Below are 19,699 nucleotides of genomic sequence, written 5' to 3' on the forward strand. Positions count from 1 at the left end.
GAAAAGGGAAACATTCTGTCCCATTATCTCCAAAATCAATGCATTTGAAGCATCTTCAACTGTCACCAAAGCAATGGTGAGAGGGACGAGTCACAGCTCCCCAGACCTGCCTGAACACTAATGGTATTACTGACGAGAGGCCCCAGATAGCAAAACCAGTTCTTATTTATTGCTCTAGTTTGAAGAACGCCTCTGCAGAACTCGAGTTTGGGCTTTCTGCGGGCATTTCCCTCTGCAGAAGAGAGGAATGAACGGAGGGTGAGGGGAGACGATAAAAGGTGGAAATGAGGATTAAGCATTTAATTCAGAATGCCAGGTCTGCCAGGCTGGCTCATTTTTCTAGTTTCCCCAAAAGATTTATGCACCTGTCCAAACTGAACTACGGATCCATTACTTGGCTCACAGAGGCACTTTGAACGTCGAGCAGTTGAAGGTCAAGTCCAAAGGATAGTTCATTGCTAGATGAAAATCTACCACCTCTCTATTTTTACCCTTGCCTTTCAAAGAAAGCTAAATAATTTTACTTTTGTTGGCAGCAGTGAGCAATAAATATATATATAAAATTTATAGATCAAAGAAATCCCATACTGCTCAGTTCATAACTGAATACCTCCTATGACCTGGGTAACCTTCCCAGGGCAGTTCTAAAGCTAAATGTCTTGTACCTAGTTTGTGTTGTTCAGAGATTAGAAATTACCTCCACGTTTGTTCAAGTGTACATCATCTGCCCCACCCCCAACTGTAAGCCCGATGTGAACAGGGCTTTTCTGTTTAGCTCCCTGCTGTATTCTCAGTGGTTGGCCCATAGTAGGTGCTCAAGAAAAAGTCCTTGAATAAATGGACGTGTGAGTAAATGACATTCCTCTTGCTATGTTCGTAACCCTCTGGGCATTTCTCTGGGCTGGTCTCTCCTACTGCCATTCACCCTCCACACTGCTCCCTGAGGGAAATTTTTTTTTAAATGCAAAGCCATTTTTTAAAATCACGCCACATTCTTTGCTTTCAGGCTAAAAGCCCAAATTCCAAGGCTAAGTATGCAAGGTTACTGTCTCTGCCACACGCGCCAATGTGTGCAGCACATGCTGCTGGCTCAGCAGGTGTCACACACCTAAGGAGGTCCTGCTGCACCGTGAACTCTGCCTCCTGAGTGCCATTCCCTTTGCCTGGAATCCCCCATCTCACCTAACAGTCGGATCCTGCTCATCCCTCAAGGTTCCCTTCTGGGATCACCTTTCTTCTGAAGCATGTCTGATCTCTAGCTTTCCCTTCTCCCCCACGCTGGTTCCTTTGGTTGTTTTGCCTTATCACTACCCACTCTCAGACCATGAGGTTGGGATGGGGTTGATCCCAGCCCTCAACCCATGCACATAGCCCAGCCAATCCAGGCATTAGAACTGGTCCTGGGATAGGCACAGCCTCAAGCAGAACCAGTGAGCGTCAGCACTGAGACCGGAACTACTGGGAAAGAGATCGGCTCTTTCAGTCTGAGGTATTAAGGTGATATTAAGAAAGCCTAGAGGTGTGTGCCCATCTTTGCCATGAGAGGGGAACCTGCCTAAGGATGCAGCAAACACAGAAAAAAAAAAAAAAGAGAGCGAAACAGAGAGATAGACAAGAAGCAAGAGAGTGAGAGAGCAGAGAAAGAGACTGGCCAGCACACTGATGTCTAATGAGGTCACTGAGCTCCTGGATCCAGCCCTACCTGAAGTTAGCCCTCAATTTCTCAATTACAGAAGCCAGTCAATCCTCTTCTTAAATTAAAAAGTTTGGTTTTGTTTACTGTCCCTTGCAGTGGACAGCACCCCAGATGATATACTCTCCCCTGTGCTCCCCAGAACCTCAACTCAACCTCCCCCATAGCACCTGCTGGGGGATCATCCAAGTGCATTACTAGACTGTTAACTCTCTGAGGGCAAGAAACACACCTCATTCACCTCAGCAGCCACGAGATTTGGTGAACCATAGATATGCAATAAAGATTTGTGAAATAGAAAAATGAAGGAATTTTTTATCTGGAAATTAAGGACACTTCCATTTACTTTGTTTTACTTCAAGGGCCTTTCTGACAAGAACCCCAGGCTCCTCGGGATAGTGTCTCCTCTGCTCCCAGATGCTCATTTTTCAGTTCTCTGAAGTCAGAGGTCCTGGAGAGAAGGAAGGGGCAGGTCCAGGCCTTGAGAAGGGACCGGGCCCAGGGCCCTCCTCCCGCCACATCTCGCTCGCCTGGACTTCCTTCAAGGCCAACGTCATCGCTGCTCCCCAAGTTGCCCTGGTGAGGGAAGCACGGGGACACCGAGAACCCACACACCCCTGAACCCACTGACTCTCCCTGCTCTGGTCCTTTGCTGATGCTGCTCCCTGACTGGAATGCCCTTCCCTTCCTTCTCCACTGAAACTTCAAAGCTCAGATGAAACATCACCCCTCCAAGGAGTCTGTCCTGAACTCCCAGGGATGACGAATTCGAAGTGAGAGAACCAGGGCAGGCTGGCACCCTGGCAGCGCGTCGCCACCTAAGGACCAGCCTGCACTCAGCTCTGCCAGCTGAGGCCACGGAGAACTGAGGTAAAGAGACAGACCGGCCTCTCCTTGCTGAGGAGTCTGTGCGCCCCGAGCTGAGACGTGGGTTTACAATTTCCGCTGTCACCGTGGGCCTCATCCCCGCACGACCATCTCTCAGGTAGAACGTGGCCTGTGTGGCAAGCTGACCACCTCTGGGCTAGGCTTGGCCGGGGCACGAGGAGAGGACCATCACCCCCAGAGCACAGCCACCCGTGTGTGTCTTTCCCACGATACTCTGTCTCTAGACAAGGCTGGGCCCCACCTTCTCCAGGCCTGCTAACTGCCCTCTCCGTTCTCCTCCTGCCCACACCCTGCATGGGTCCCCTGCTTACCCCATCGATCCACCCTCACGCGGCAGCAGTATCTCCAGAACACAGTGAGATCTTGTCATTCGTGCTTAAAATCCTTCCATTGCTCCCCCGCCAACACGTGCGCACGAGCGCACAAAACACCGTGTTTAAACAAATAACTATAGTCACAAAATGTGACTCTACTACAAAGAAAAACAAACAAACAAACAAGGGGGCAAGAAAGCCCGCAATGGAGGGAGAGCATTTATTCTGGATAGCGGGAAAGGGTTCTCTAAGGAAGAAGAGTTAAAGCTGAGACCTAAAAAATGAGAAACGCCCAGCCACAGGAAGACTGGGGATGAAAAGTTCTTGAAGGAACTGTATGTGCAAAGGTCCTGAGGCAAGAAACAGCTTGAGGGGTCAAGATCTAAGAGGGAGTGAGGCGGGGGTAACAATTCCTCCACCACCAGGCTGCTGGGCAATGAATGAGAGTGGGCAGGTAAGGCCCCTGGCACGGTGCCTGGCTTGTACCTAGGGCTCAGTGAATGGCCGCTATTCTTAGTAAGAGGGCACTGCTGGTGTGAATAAAGGCTGCTTGATTTCCTGCTGCTAGGAATAAGGCTGCCCAGTTCAGGAGGGACAGCTGAAAGCCAGTATCAAAGGCTCCTTTATGATACAAAACAGTTCCATTTTCATGGGCTTAGGAGGATCAGGCACTTCAGTCAAAGAAACTTCTAAACTCATTATAGACAAAACACTTTGCTTTCCTCCAGAAGGCAGAAGAGCTGGGGAATTATCGATGAGAAGGTTCCAAGGGGGTGGCTAAGCTTCACACAGTGGGGAACGGGTAGAGGAGATGGCTCTCCGGAGAAGCAAAGGAAATTGTGCCAGCACTTCGAGGACACTCAGAGCTCCCTGGGCCCGTCTGGGAGACAGCAGCCGTGGACAGGACTGACGGAGTCCGCAGTAGAGAATGCCATCTGGGGCCTACTGGTTTTGTACAAATAACCACTATTCCAGCCTCTGCTGACAGCAGACACCACAGGGTCTCGGTGTGTGCGGTCAGCCCCCTGGAAACTCAGACACAGAGTACACGTGCTGCACCGCGGTGGGGCTGTGAGGGTCTGGGTGCCAGGGTGCGGGAAGCGCCAGGGTGCGGGAGGAAGGAGGGGCGGTGGGTGCTACAGCGAGGAGCGAGAGGGGTTTCCTGGAGGAGGAGACAACTATTTTATCTTTATCATTATTATTATTATTATTATTATTATTATTATTTTGTTAAGCCTCACCTGAGGATATTTTTCCCATTGATTTTTAGGAAAGGAGGGAGAGAGGGAGAGGAAGAGAGAGAGAGAAACATTGATGTGATTGATGTGAGACACACTGATGGGTTTCCTCCCACACAATTCTGTCTGGGGCCGGGGATTGCACCCACAACCCAGGTATGTGCTGTTGACGAGGACTCGAACCTGCAACCCCTCGGTCCACAGGCCAATGATCCAACCACTGAGCCAAAAGAGACAGGGCAAGGGTTTTTTCTTTTTAAAGGAATGCACAAAGAAATCCTAGACACAAATAAGAAGAAAACAACATCCCAGTGGAAAAATGACCCAAGGATACAAACAGACAAGAGAGGGAAGAGGAACTCTGAATGGCCAAATATCTCAAACAGATCATCAACCTTGTCAGTAATCAGGCAAACATGAATGAAACTGTGACGAGACACAGTTGTGAATTCATTGTGTTAGCATAACACAAATAAACTGAAGTCTAATGATGCCAAGTGTTACTGAGACTGTGACACATGGGAACTCTCATTCACTGGGTGGGAGTGAACAACGGGTGCCACCACCTTGGAGAGCAACTTGAAAATAGCTGGAAAAGTTGGGGACAAGCATGCCCATCAGCCACCAACCTCATTCACTGGGAGACAGCCTGGAGTATCAAACATGTATGCCTGCGATGTGTCTAGGATGCGTGCTGTAACACTGTTTGAACAGGAAAAAATAGTAAACAACCTAACCTCCCATCAAAGGGAGAATAAATGAATACAACATTGAATATTCATACAATTTAATATCAGTAATATAGCCGTTAACGAATCAGAATGCCATGCATACAAATATACAAATCACAAAAAGGCAATACAGGTGAAAAGTACAGGTGTGAAAAAATACCTGAAGACTGATACCATTTATGTGAAGTACAAAAATAATAATAATAACCCTCTTGCAATCATATGTAATACAAGTACAAGACCACAGACAGGAAGGACACACCCACCCCACAGAGGGACTCCCTCCGGGAGGGAGGGCAAAGAGGGTCCAGCTGTACCTTCAACGCTCGATTCCTAAACACTGACACTTACTAAATCAGGGTGTGATACGTGTGTCCATTATATTTTTCTGTGTATTCTGGAGCACATTTGAAACATTTTATAATAAAAATTTAAGAGCTTAGAAGCAAATATGACAAAATGTGAATAGCTGTTGATGCTAGATAGTGGGAATATGCTTATTATCTTATTCTTTTCCCTTCCTTTCAGAAAGCACCACTCAACCACCTACCACTGTACAAGCACTTGGGAACGTCTTCGGCAGTACCTCCCAGAGTGAACACAGCCTATGACCCAGCAATTCCATTCCTAAGTATAAACTCACAGAAGTCAGGCTTATGGCCACCAGAAGACACAGACAAGAATGCTAATCACAGCACTGTGTATAACTGAGCCAAACTGGGAGCCATCCAAACATCCATCAACAGTCAAGATAAGTAAACCGTGGTCCAGTCATCCAATGGAATACTACACAGCAATAAAAACAGCTGCTACCTGCAACAATAGGGGTGGCTCTCACAGATGTGATGTCAAGAAAGAGACAGAGCAAAGGAATACAAGCTAGATGACCCCATTTATGTGAAGTCCCAGAACGGGCAAACTAACCTATGATCAGACATCCGCACAGTGGCCCCTCGTGCGAGAGAGATAAGAGGAGGCTGGAGTTCTGCTAATGGTCTGTCTCTTGGTCTCCATGCTGTTTGTGCAGTGTGTTCATTTTGTGAAAATCCATCAAGCTGTGCACTTAAGATCGGAGGTACGTTGTAAGTCAACTTAAAAAAATCACCACAAAAGGAGGGAGAGATACAACCCGCCACCCATAGTAACAAGAGGAATGTGGGGAACAAAGAAGAATCTGGCCCTGGCCGGTTTGGCTCAGCGGTTAGAGCGTCGGCCTGTGGTCCAGAGAGATCCGGGTTCGGCTCCCGCTAAGGGCACGTACCTCGGTTACAGTTTGTTCCCGGCTCTGGTTGGGTCGTGTGGGTGGCAACCACTCGATGTGTCCCTTTCACGTCGATGTTGCTCTCTCTCTCCCTCCCTCCCACTCTATCTGAACAAAATATTGGGGGAAAAAATGTCCTTGGGTGAGGATAAAAGAAAAAAAGGAGAATCTAGCCAGCACAGGTCAAAGTGATCACAAATGACAAGAGCAGAAACCAAATGAGCGAGGCTGCGCTGTAACCTATGACTTGCAGCTGGCACTGGAGGGTGCAGGATATGCCGGGCGCCACGCTGAACTAGCTCCCGCATCGCCCTGCACTGGCACAAGAGCCCATGATATAAACGCTGCCTGGCGGGGCAGCCGAGACAGCAGCAGCACAGGGGCTGGGGGCTTGCTGGAGGCCACACAGCCCATGCTGCCACACAGGATCTAAACCGAGGCCAGCGAGACGCCGCAGCCCAAACTCTGAACCTCTGGGCCTCAGGCAACACAGAAGCCAAATTGTGTGGCTTCCAGAAATGTGTGGGAGCCGTACAGCTGCAGTGAGTGTCCTGGGAGAGGACAGTTTCCTCTATACACGAGGGAGCCTGAACCCAGAGACTTGGTAACAAGAAAACGACTAACAAGGCGGTAACTTGAGAAACCAAAAAGGTTTTCCCAGCTTGCTGAGATGAACCAGGACTACAATACGCAATTCTCAATATTAATAGGAGTGCTAACGGGGAAGGTAGCAATTATTTTCAATTATCCACGAAGAGAGTACAGGTTGAGAAGGACTCTCCTGGGGTGTGATTTTAATCAGCTATCCAAGAACGAGAGAGAAAGAGAGATGCAGTGTGGGGTAAGTATATTCAGAAGGCCTTCAGTGCGAGGAGGAGAGCTTAAATAATGACATACAAGCGATTTAACAGCCTCAGAAATATTTTGGACAGCAGAGAGTCAAGTGTCTTATAATTCATGTCAATTTCCAAACCAATGGGTTCAACACTGGAGGCCTCAAGCTCAGCCTAGATGAGTGAAATAGGGGAGAGGCCAACTCTGATTGGTAAATTGGGAAAGCCAGATCCCCGGAGTGCCAACTCATCTCCGTCTCCCGGCACGGTAATGCGAGGTCTTTGCAGAACTTCCTGCAAATACTCGCAGCGCTGCTTCAGTATCCATTGGGTAGGTAAGACCTGAGCATCTTTCTAGGGACAGTTATTGGAGACCCACAAGTTCAAGTAATGAAGGGAACTCAGGAGAGGGGAAACCGGTAACCATACCACACTGATTTCTATATAGCTTGAGTTCATTTGCTCATCAAACACATTTTACTCAGCACCTACGAAGCGCCAGGCACTGTGTGAGATGCTGAAAAGACAAAGACTCTACAGGCCTGGTCCTGCTCTCTAATTGATGGACAAAGGGGAGAGAACTGTGTATCAAACAGCCAAGAGAGTATGAGAAAGGGACCTGCAGGAGAAACAGCTAACACTCTGAGGTGAGGGAAGACTTCCTGGAGGAGGTGGGACCTGCAAGATCTGTGACCCGAGACCACCAAGATGATCCCTGTGCTCCACGCAGAAATGCACGGGGTGGGAACAGAGCAGCAGAGACACTTTCAGTTGCTGGCCCTGGGTATTTGTTTATACAATGACCTTGATTTTTAACCTGGATATTAACCTGATGGTACAGAGAAGCCCCGGAAGCCCACGTACTGCACACACGCGTTGGATGCAGGCACACACCTCCCAGGCCTGAAGCGCATCACTGTCTCTCTCCCAAGACGATTTTTCTGGCGAGATGACTTTAGCAACTGCTCTCCTGGCAAATATCTTAAGAGGCTTTTACCATATTAAGCAGAAACACAAACATGTGATGTATAATGAGCCCAATTTCTCTCTTCTTCTTGTTTAATACATTAAGTACCACGACCATTTACACAGTGGCTGGCAGAGCGTCAGAGGAGAAAGGAGCTTGAGTTTCTGGCTTCCTTCGGTTGGAGCTTCTGTTCTCGCCCAACTTCCTGTCTGCAAAGCCTTCATCTTCAGGAAGTGGTATTTGAGCTCCCCGTGTATCCGTTCCAAGCGGGTGGGGGACTGGCACTGTCTTCTGGGTCCTCTTCCACACGAGGGTGTTTCTGACAGAATCCCACGTAGAAACCTGCAGTCATGTGTGACTTGCCGCGTCACCAGCCCCCAGACCTGCTGGGGGAGCGCAGGGCTGCTCAGCACGGGGCAGACGGCACAGCTGGAGCAGCACCAGTCTGACCCAGTTCCTGACACAAGCTGCGGGATGCTTACAGCCTCCAAACCCCGTTTCCTCATCTGGAAGACATTTTATATGGAGCTTGACAAGAACTGCATGATGAGAAAATGAGTAGAGAGCCTCCAGGGTGCATGACAGGCCTGGCACAGGATGGCTGGTACTACAGCACACAGAGCGCAGGGTGTGAGGGTTCTCACAGGCCACCTAGGTCAGGCTCGTCCACTGCATGGGCTCAGAGCCCAGCATCTTTCATGTTGAAGATACACTCCATCTCACTACCAGCCCATCCCTGGCATACAGATGGGGAAACTGAGGCACAGAACGATCAAATAACTTGCCCAAGGCCACAAAGTGAGCGAAGCAGTAGGAACCTTCCTTTCTTTCTTGCCTTTTCTGTTTTGCACGTTCTACCCTCAGAGTTGGTCAAGTTCTGCTAATGAATGAATGCATCAATGAATGAATACATGACTCTTTGTATGCTTAGGGTCAGCAGGGAAGCTTGTCAGCCTACAGACTGAAAAGCAGGGCAGCAGCTCCGAGCTCTGATCATGGTCCCTAAGTGAGAGCGGGTGGTGGGTGAGGGGTGGATGTTCAGTAGACGGGAGAGGCAACCAGAGGTCCTGGTTCCGCCTGCTCCCTGTCGTCTACCCTGCTGAGGTTGTGCAGCTCACTCATGGAGGCAAGGAAATGTACATCAACTGGGCAGTGGCTACATAATCTCCATTCACCCAGGGTGCTCTGTGCAGGTCTCTGCAGATCGTCTGCCTGGCCCACAGACCTGACGAGGCCTTGACGAGTGAGAGGGCCTCAGGAGTCACTTTACCTCCCTGTGCCTCCGTCTCCCCATTTGTCTGTGAGGTGACAGTCACAGCTCTGTGCCTCAGGCAAGGAAAGAAAGGCTGGCAGAGCAATTGCTCCCCTAGAGATGTTCACACTCTGCTCTCCAGGACGTGTGCACGTCACCTTACATGGCACAGGGGACTTGGCAGGTGTGACTGAGTTAAGGGCCTTGAGGTGGGCAGATAGATGCTCCTGGCTTATCAGAGTGGGCCCAATCTGACCACACTCCTTACGAGTGGAGGACTTTTCCCTGCTGGGGTCAGAGAACCGTGACCACGGAATCACGTTCTGAGACGCAGCGCTGAGCACAGCGGAGGGGCCCGAGCCAAGGAATGCAGGAAGCTTCCAGACGGCACACAGCCCTGCTGACCCTTGACTGACCCAGTGAGACCTGAGGCAGATTTCTGGCCTACTGGACTATAAAGTAACAGATGCCTGTTGTTTCAGGCTACTAGGTTTGTGGTCATTTGTCCCGGCAGCAACAGGAAACTAATACAAGATGTTTGGGGAAAGGTGCCCAGAAGGGAAGGACGTCCCTGGACTGAGCCTGCGCCCCCACGCGCAAGGTTAACTCAAGCTCCTGCTGGCCCTTTAAGCAGAAAGCAGCCCTGCTCCGCCTCCTCACTCTGGTCCAGAGCACGGGGGCCCTCCTCCAGCCCAGAGGACTCGTCCCTGAGAACGATTTGCTTGTTCTTCCCCCTACAAGACTGAACTTCATGAAGGCGGAGACCGTACTTGGAATCATCTTTGTGACCTCTACCCCTAGCATGACACCCCTGCACTCGGACACGTGTTCCCAGTGGGAAATCAATCAGCGTTAGCATTCTCGATGCCTCCTGGTTCCCAGCCGTCCTCCACTGCTGGGGTCCTGCCGCCGGCTGCACTGAAATCTGAGGCTCCCAGGGAGCTGCAAAGGCGCTCCCCGCGGCTCGGCGTGCCCGCCGGCTCCTCGCCACATCCTGGTGTATGTGTTTTTAATGAGGATTTTAAGGCACAATTTCTCCAACAAGTTGCATTATCTGCGGCTCGGGGGAAAGCGATTTGCCTTGCCTTAATGCCAAATGAACTTTGGAGACCGGCGCCATTATCCTAAGAAAGAATGACAGTCTCTCAATCTCATCTGCTCCCCGAGCAGTAATGTACACATTTAGTAGCATCATCAGAGAGGAGTCTTTGACCTAAGCCTTCTCACTGGCAAAGTCCATCTGGACAGGGATCGTTGAGGAGCCATCTCTCTGTCTCCACAGGCCATGGCCTCTTGCCCATTCTGCAAAAGGCATCCACTCAAAAGTGGAATGAGAACAACCTCCCAAATCACCTGAAAGTTATTCTACTCACTTTTGTAATTTAAGATTTTTTTTTTTTAAATTTGTGCAGAGAACCCAGTGAAAGGAAGAAGGAAATAAAAGGGAAACTTTTCCATTGGACTTCGGTGCATTTTGTCATTAACTCAGGCCGAGGATCTCAGGGGCTACTCTAGGAGCTGGGGAGACAGCAGTGAGCAGGCCCAGGCCCAGGCCCAGGCCCTGTTCTGTGAACTTCCGATCCAGTGCAGAGACCAGTGATACTCAAGCAGACGAAAAAATCATTTCAATTCATGGCACGTGCAGGAGAAAATTAAAACCGAGTGATGGCTTGAGTGACGGAAGGGGCAGTGTTGACGAGGGCAGTGGGCGCGGCCCCTCGGAGAAGGCCGAGTGGGAGCTGAGACCTCACGGGGGCGGGGCGGGGGTCCCTGCAGAGAATGGAGACTCCCGGCGGAGGAACAGCGGGTGAAAGGTCACGCTGTGGGAGCAGTGTGGAGGTCCGGGGTCAGTGTGGCTGGGTGCAGAGGGAGAGGAGTGGGGCCTGAGATAAGGAGGGCAGGGAGTGGGGGGCGGTCTGGGACACCTCGCAGGCCTCAGTGAAGAGTCCTGGCTTTAACTGCCACGGGTGCCACTGGAGGGTCTTAATCAACAGCGGCACAATTTGATTCACATACACAGACCTCCCTGTGGCCACAGTGTAGGAAACAGACTGCCGGTCGGGCAGGAGTGGAACGGGCAGCCACTGCAGTGCCCATGCCCGGTGGCTTGGGCTAGGGTCACCTAAGCAGGGACGGGGAAGCAGCCGAACTGGGAGGACTCAGAGCCGAGCCCACAGGCCTGATTAGTGGAGTCCCGCTCTCCCCTCCCTCAGTCCTGCTCGGCAATGGGGCTCGAGAGACGTGCCCCCGGGGGGGTCATGAGAGCTGACCACACAGATCCTGGTTTTCCTTCTCCGCTCATGGCAGGAGTGGACTCCTGGCTCCTGGCATGGGGCATGGCCCTGTAAGTTGCTTTGGCCAATGAAATATGAGTGGAACTGACATGTATCCCTTCCAGACCGAAGCTCAAAGAACCAGTGTCTGACCTGCCTGTGTTGCCCCTGCCACCACCACACAGGCAGGAGCCTCCAGCAGCCTGGCGCCTGACACCCCGCGGCTCGGGACTCCCAGCCGACCACAAGGACACCATGTGGGAGCCAAAAATACATCTCGGCTGGTTTGGGCTACAAAGTCATGGAGTTGTTTGTTAATTCAGCCTAACCAAGCCTACCCTGACTGATATAAGCCCTATGTCTGCGACATTTAAACACGAATAAATAACTTTAATATATGACTGTTGTGGCCTGACTCAGCTACAAAGGAATAAACTTCATCAAGAGGTGGATGGTGTTCAGGGAACTATCTTAACAAGACTTGGGCTTGCAGCGGTGCGTGTTGGCATGGCTGCCTCTGGTGAGCACTCTGGGCGTTGGTGCATTTCCGGTTAAACACACGCACGGCCTATGGAGGCAGAAGAAATGCTCTGGTCAAGACAAATCCTGTATCCACAGACCATGCAATTTGCTAATTTTATCAATTAAAAAAGTTCAGCCCTGGCCAGTTTGGCTCAGCCGTTAGAGCACCGGCCCACAGATCAAAGGGTAGCAGGTTCAGTTCCAGTCGAGGGCACGTACCTGGGTTGCAGGTTCGATCCTGGCCCTAGTCGGGGTCATGCGGGAGGCAACCAATCAATGTGTCTCTCTCACGTGGATGTTTCCCTCTCTCTCCCTCCCTCCCTCCCACGCTCTCTAAAAATCAATGGAAAAATATCCTCAGGTGAGGATTAACAAAAAAAAGTTCAAACTGGGGTCCAGATCACATTTTACTTCTGTAACTGGCATCATCAAGTAAATATCTAGAAAATCAGGCTAGAAAGTTAGTCATCTGATGAATTACAAAAGGCTAACCCACGTTTCAGGTGTCCTTGCGTACTGTCCAGGTACTCTGCAGTGATTCATTTCACGGGTCCAAGGCTTGGAGTAGAAAGGTATCCATAACTCAGCCCCCCAAAGGTATGGTGTCTGCAGCCTTCATGGTCCACACGCATCATTCTTGAAGTGACTCAATCAAAGATAAGATTCTGACCTGGTAGATTTTTCTGGTCCAACTCAGAATCGAAGCCCTCTAGAAAATCCGTCCTCGGAGTACTGGAGCGGGCACCCTGAACCACGCGGCCTCTCAGCAGAGCTCACGGGTAGCCTCTGAGCACCAAGTCCTGAGCTCTGCCTCAGTCTGCACTCGGCACTCAGAGGGCCCCTCAGATCGGTGCTGGCAGAGCCACAGTGTACCTAAGGGAGCGAGGATGTCTCAGCCAGGGGCTGGAGAAAGAACTGAAGCGCAGTCACGGCCAGCCGATCGCAGGCTACGGGGCTGCACAGGCCACTGCAAGAGGCAGAGGCCCCATGACCACTCAAGAACTGGCAGATTCCTGAGCAACAGAGGGAACTGTCAGCAAAAGCCCTGACCACAGGAACAGGACCAAAGGTCTCGTTAAGGACCAGCTGGAGCATCCGTACAGCAGTCATCACGGGGCAGGCCCACCAACATGGGACCTTGCATTCCCCAGCTTGTTTATTTGCAAATAGTTGCACTGAAGGAGGGGGAGGGGCACGCTGTCCTATTGGCACAGATTTCTTAGGAAGAAATCCACAGCTGCTCAAAGTTGGCCCCCAAATTGACAACGTTCTTCAGAATCTGAAGCAGGGCTGAGGATGACACCCCCCCCCAGAGGGAACATGCACTTGGAGCCCCTGTTCCTGGCACAGGACAGACAGGACTGCTTCAGGCTCGTTGGAAATGACTTAACTCCAGACAGACCCTCCGACTCCTCAGGCCTGGGCTTCAGCTCACTAAAACTGAGGCTCGCCCACAGGATTCTTAGGTTTGGTGGTGTTCTTGGTAAGTTTGCTGTCTTAAGTATGTTTCGCTTAACTATTGGCTTGAGCAGATACAAGGTGGGGAGGGAGTCTGGGATGCAGAGAAAGCATTCAGCAATGTGTGCCCCCAAAGATGGCCACCTCCCAATCCCAGAACCTGTGAATACCTTAACCTACATGGAAAAAGTTAAGGCTCTTGAGACAGGAGTTATCATGGATTATCTGGGTGGGCCCACTGTGACTGCAGGGTCCTCATAAGAGGAGAGAGCCAGGGTCAGAGGTGAGACCGCTGATAGAAGCAGAGGTCGGTCGTGTGGCTGAAGACACAGGAGGGCCACAGCTAAGGAAAGTGGGGGCCTCGGAAGGAACACAGTTCTGCCGACACCTTGGTTTTGGCCTGGTGGGCCAGTTTTGGGCTTCTGATCTCCAGAACTATAAGATGATGTGTCTGTGTTGTTCAGGACCACTGACTGCGTGGCCGTGTGTTACAGAAGCCACAGGAAGTGACAACACGATGCCAGACGTTTCACCGTGTGAATGGCCCAGCACAGCCTTGTACTAATTTCCCTTGGCAAGCTGCAGACAGCCCGAGCCCCCTGAAGGAGGCGCCATGGAAGGGCTGCTTCGGGGTAATGCTTTCGGCACGCGAGACGACCTTATAATGATAACAGAACGGTCAGGCGGAATTTTGTTTTATGACAGTCTAAGACATTTGGATGGGTTCCAAGATTTGTATGAGCCTACGAGTCATTAGATTAAATCAGTATATAATGTCCCCTCCTCTTTTCATAAGAATTATTGTACGCCTTGCTAGGAACAAGCGTAGAATGTCTAAGTCTTCCATTTTTATGGGCTTAACTCCACTTTTCCTTAACAGAAAAAAATGGAGTGACAATAATTCTGGGCCTGAGATAAACTGCTTTATAACTATTTAAATTAAGATCTAACAGGCCCCGACGTGATCAGATTTCTAATCAGGTTTAAACACCAAATTCTATGACTATGTAAACATAACAGCTGTTAACAGTTTACCCTATGGAATTTCCAAGGGTTGAGAGTGAGTTATGGCAACTCTTGCTCTGGCTTTCTAAGATAGAGATGGAAGGAAATGCAGAGAAATGCAAATTAAACCCACAATGAGGTATCACCTCACACCTGTCAGAATGACCATCATCAATAAATCAACAAATGAGTGTTGGCGAGGATGTAGAAAAAGGGAACCCTTGTGCACTGTTGGGGGATTGAAAATTGATGCAGCCACTATGGAAAGCAGTATGGAGGGTCTTCAAAGAGTTATAAATAGAACTACCTGTGACCTAGCAATCCCACTTCTGGGTATTTATCTGAAGAAATCCAAAAGACTAATTAAAAAAGATACATGCACTCCTATGATCACTGCAGCATTACTGACAATAGCCAAAATGTGGACGCAAGGTAACTGCCAATGATAAATGAATAGGTGAAGAAAATGCGGTACATGCGTACAATGAAGTATTATTCAGATATAAAAAAGAATGAAATCTTGCCATTTGCAACAGCATGGATGAACCTAGAGGGTATTATGCTAAGTGAAATAAGTCAGACAGAGAAAGACAAATACCCTATGATTTCACTTATATGTGGAACCTAAAAAAATAAAATAAAACACAGAAAATAAACTAACCCAGAAACAAACTCATAGATACAGAGAACAGACTGATGGTTGCCATGAGGACGGGTGGGGGATGGGTGAAAAAGATGGCGAGATGAAGCACAAATTGATAGTTACAAAACAGCCACAGGAATGTAAAGCACAGCATGGGGTACAGAGTCAATAACCCTGGAGTAACTGTGTGGCGTCAGATGGGCAATGGGTCGCCAGGTGACCACTCTGTAGGTTCAGTCACATGTCTAACCACTGTGCTATGGATCTGAAAGTAATAGAATACTGTGTCAACTGTAAGTGAAGAAAAAATTATTTTTAATGTTAGTTCATGTCTTTGATTGACCCGTACACAATTACTTGTCTTCTGGTTTGTTGAAGCAACAGGTCAGACATTTGCCACAATGTCTGTCAAAGTGGCTGCCATAGAAACTCCGACACCACATTCAGCTGAAGGGCGCCTCCACCAGGGCGACCAGTCTGCCTTCATGCCGCTCTGCAGTGTCTCACGACAGCGGCCTAACCTCTCTCACGCGCGTTCTCGGGAGTGGTGAGGACCCTTCCTCTTCCTAGCAGCAGCACGAGATCTCCACACCAGAGGGAGAGTGGGCCCTTTGGAACGTGCGGGCAGACACGGCCCGGCCGCCTTCCAGGTGTCTGCCAGCCAAACCAGTCTGCTGACCGGGGACCCTTCCTCACTCTGGGTCTCGGCCTTTACATTTCCTGCTGTATGTGAGGGTTCGGCCTGGAGACGGATGGTCTTTCCCACAGGGTTTTCACGAAAATCTGCACCGTGGCGGCAGTTGCACTGCAGACGGTGGTCAGACAGGAAGAGTGCTGCACGGGCCCCCAACGTCCCCACCAAAGGATGGAAGGAAATCCTAGCAAGTCATGTCTTCAAGAGAGAAACTAGAAAATCCGTGGCATGTGGAACCTGCCACAGGGCTTTGTCAGGACAAGATGCGTGGTGGTTCTCAGACACCCTCGTGCACCAACCACCCAGAGGGTCTGTTCACCCCAGATTCCTGGGTCCCAGCCTTGAAGCTCGTGTTTCAGTAGGTTTGGGGTAGAGCCTGATAATCTGTATTTCTAACAAGCGCCCAGGTGATGCTGTTTCTACCAGTCAGGGCCACACTCTGAGAACCGTGGTGGTAGAGGGATCCCTCTTACACAGGGCCCAATGTCTACGTGTCCTGACCACAGACAGGAGCAGGACCAAAAATCTCATCCGACTGAACTGTCCCTGCCAAGCTAGTTAACACACTGCAGTTGCTGACATGTCTCCATCGCCTACTCGACTCCAAGGTGGAGGGAACACCCGCTGGGCTGCCCAGTGGAACTGCCCTCAGGGCCCAGGCCTCCCTCCAGACAAATTAAATCAGGATGGGGCTGGGGGATGAGCAAGTCTCAGTCGTTTTTTTTTTAAATCCTCACCTGAGGATATTTTTCTATTTATCATCAGACAGAGTGGGAGGGAGAGAGAGAAACATCGATGTGAGAGAGGCACATGGACTGGTCGCCTCCCACACAACCTGACCAAGGCCGAGGATGAACTGCAACTGAGGTACGTGCCCTTGACTGGAATCGAACCCGCGACTCATTGGTCCATGGGCCAATGCTCTAACCACTGAGCCAAACTGGCCAGGGCGAGTCTGAGTAGTTTTGAAAACTCTCCAAGCGATCCAAGGGCAGCCAAGATGGAGAACCGCTGCTCCGCGCAACACGAGGGCTGACAGAATGACGCAAGCGGCCGAGGCAGATGTGCGCAGGCCCGCGCTGAGCCCAGGCCTGTCTTCTGCAGGGCTGGGCTCTTGCCTCCTGCACCAGGACACATAAAGGTGCCCAAGCAACACTTGCTGAATGAATGAAAATGAATCGACTGGCCAACTTGTGGAGGACTAGCGCTTCCTTCTCCAGGGTGCCTGGATGAATACACAGAGGAATTCTGTCCTTATAAATCACCAAGCCTCAGGAGGGCAGTAGCCCTATAACAACAGAAGCTCTTTGAGAAAGCTCTGTTTGGAAGATAACTTAACATTCAGAAGTTCAAATACATATAACAACTGTGGATAAGAACTAGGAAATATTTGTTGGTCCAGAATACGGATCGGCAAACTATGTATGACCCACAGGCCAAATCCAACTGCCACCCGTCATTATAAAGTTTTATTGGCACACAGCCACACCATCTGTGTCTGCGCTGTCGGTGGCTGCTTGCACACTGCAAGGGCAGAGTTGAGTGTTTTCAGCTGAGATGGTATGGTTCCCAAAGACAGAAATGTTTACCCTCTGGCCCTTTAGAGAACAAGTTTGCCAACCCCTTCCCTAGAGACATAAGAGGATGTATACAAACAAAATGTGATTGATTGTCTTTAGGTGATGGAATTATGGGTGACTGATTTTTAAAAGTATGTTTTTACTGATTTTAGAGAGAGAGGAAGGAAGAGAAGAGAGAAGGGGAGGGGAAACGGGAGAGAGAGAGAAACATTGATGTGAGAGAGAAACACTGATCAGCTGCCTCCCTCGTGCACCCCGGCAGGGGACTGAATCTGCAGCCCAGGCAGGTGCCCTGACCAGGAATGGAACCAGAGACCTTTGGTGCATGGGATGATGCTCAACCAACCGAGTCACAGCAGCCAGCCTTTGAGATGTATATTTATAGGAACACATTAGATAGGGTAAATGGTGAAACAACTGTAACCACAAGGCCCAAAGGGACTGTCAAGGAGACAGTAAGACCAGCCCCAGTGGATTTATGGCTCAGAACCAGCAGACAAGCAGCTCGGTCCGACATGGCGACACGTCTGCCTTGCAGTGACCCCTGGCCTCGGGACATGCTCACTGTAATTCCTTAGCATGTAAACAACAGCCTGTGCGCCATGGTCGGAAACAGAGAGCCCGTGTAAGGACACAAACTGGCCGATGGGGCTCTTCCAAGAAATCGCCACCCCTTTCCCGGAAAAATCCTGAATATCCCTCCCCCTTACGGCACGCCCGACCCCTCGGTGAAATGAGCTCAATAAGGAGCAGATCCCACGAGGAAGGGCCGCTCTGTCTGTGGAGTGGTCCGTTCTCGGTCTCACTGCCTCACAGATAAACGCACTTTCCCTCAAACTCTATGCGGACTCCTTCCCTGCAGGAAGCCAGGGACCCACAGCCCGGGGCGCCCGCATCTCCTGTGCTGAACCACAAACTGAAGAGAGAGCAGACAGGCGGCTCAGTGCGGCACCAGTGACAGTACCTTGTTTCCAATGGCCTTCTTGGGGGGGAAGTTGTAGGCTCTCACTTGAGGGTATTTGTTCTGTAACTTGTGGTGCAAACTCCTGAACTCTGTGTACCGCCGATAGACATTCCACTCGTCGTCTTTTATCCGGATGTACACCTGCGAGAAAGGAAAGAGAACGAAGGTGGAGACGTCTCTTACACTCGTACGAAGGGCTGGTGCGCGGCGTCCCCGCGCGTGAGAACCAGGTCCCTGAGAGCAGAGGCTGCACCTGTCTCCCAGCCACTGATGCCTGCGCCTGGCACTGAGTGAGCGCGTGGGAGATGGATCAGGAGGGTTACGGACGACACGCTGGACATCACTTCCCCAGTGAAGCTCAGCGCCGCATTATTCATCGCTTTGTCACACGCACACTGCCACAGTGACGAGTCCCTGGGGAGAGTCCACTCCTCTCTGGCTGCGCTCCCTCCTCTGTACGATGGAGCGGACTAACAGCACCTCCTCCCGAGGTGGGATGGACAGCGCTCAGGTACAGAAGCAACGCCCTGTGCCGGGGACCATGCAGACCCTCATGTGGAGGAGGTGGGACTTAATTTGGGGAAGGAGGGAGGGGCCAGAGATCACCCAACTGGACGGAAGAGCATGTCCAGATGGGATGAGCACAATGGGGGCATAAAACATCTTTATTTTAATCAAGCTGTAACTCCCAAGAGAACACTCTGGGGGTACAAAATGTGAGGGCTGTCTTATCAGCTTTTCACAGGCCCCAACACCTTCCAGGACCACAGCAACTACACTGCAAGGGAAAACAGAGACGTGGGAGAGAGACCAGTTCCTTTTTAGAAATTACTTGAGTCAAGGACAAGCTCAGAGAATAAGATCTCCAATGATAAATGGCTGCTGCAACCTGCAACCAGTGAATGTCAACACACCGCTTACTTAAATCCTCTAACATAACGATAAAAGCAAGCATCTCTACGGCGCATCCTGACTCTACATGTTTCATTAACACAGCCAAGCGCCCAGTGCTTCGCTGTGAAAACGTCGAGTCCTCTGCTTCCTCAGTGGCCCTCGTGGCTTCCATGTGGGCACCTCCTCTTCTGCTCACCCCCCGAAGGCGGAGGTCTTCCCTCGGGCCCTCCTCTCCCCTACACGAGCGCCGCTCTCCCGGGACTCCCACTCAGCCTCTAGTTGTCCTTCCTGCCGTGTCCGCCGGTCCGTCACTTTCATCTCCCCGTTCCAGTTCTGCACGCGGCCCTGCAGGGCCAGCAGGTCCTGGGAGGGTGCGGGCACCTCACAGGCTCTTGCCCCATCACAGCCATTTTACTCCAGGCTCCACCCCCTGCTTTGGCAAACCAGCAGACTGCCCGTTTTCCCGCATTTTTTTAAAAATTCTTTAAT

At 50.7% G+C, this 19,699-nt stretch overlaps 1 protein-coding gene across 9 annotated transcripts in view; it reads right to left on the bottom strand.

Moving 5' to 3' along the window:
* Positions 1-19,699, bottom strand: part of SNX29 (sorting nexin 29) — a 526,970-nt gene that overhangs the window by 69,808 nt on the left and 437,463 nt on the right. For 7 of the 9 annotated variants that reach the window (XR_004961818.1, XM_036280935.1, XM_036280938.1 and 4 more), the window contains exon 20: positions 18,317-18,457. Coding sequence is in view for 8 of the 9 variants with exons in the window: in XM_036280935.1 (XP_036136828.1) it covers positions 18,317-18,457 (141 nt within the window). In the remaining variant the exon portion in view is untranslated. Of the gene's footprint in view, positions 1-4,775; positions 4,836-8,002; positions 8,309-18,316; positions 18,458-19,699 lie in introns of those variants that run through there. The other 2 variants (XM_036280940.1, XM_036280934.1) reach the window with 2 other exon arrangements.

The sequence above is a fragment of the Molossus molossus genome, unplaced genomic scaffold, assembly GCF_014108415.1.
Source record: "Molossus molossus isolate mMolMol1 unplaced genomic scaffold, mMolMol1.p scaffold_m16_p_3, whole genome shotgun sequence".
In the NCBI taxonomy this organism is placed as follows: Eukaryota; Metazoa; Chordata; class Mammalia; order Chiroptera; family Molossidae; genus Molossus; species Molossus molossus.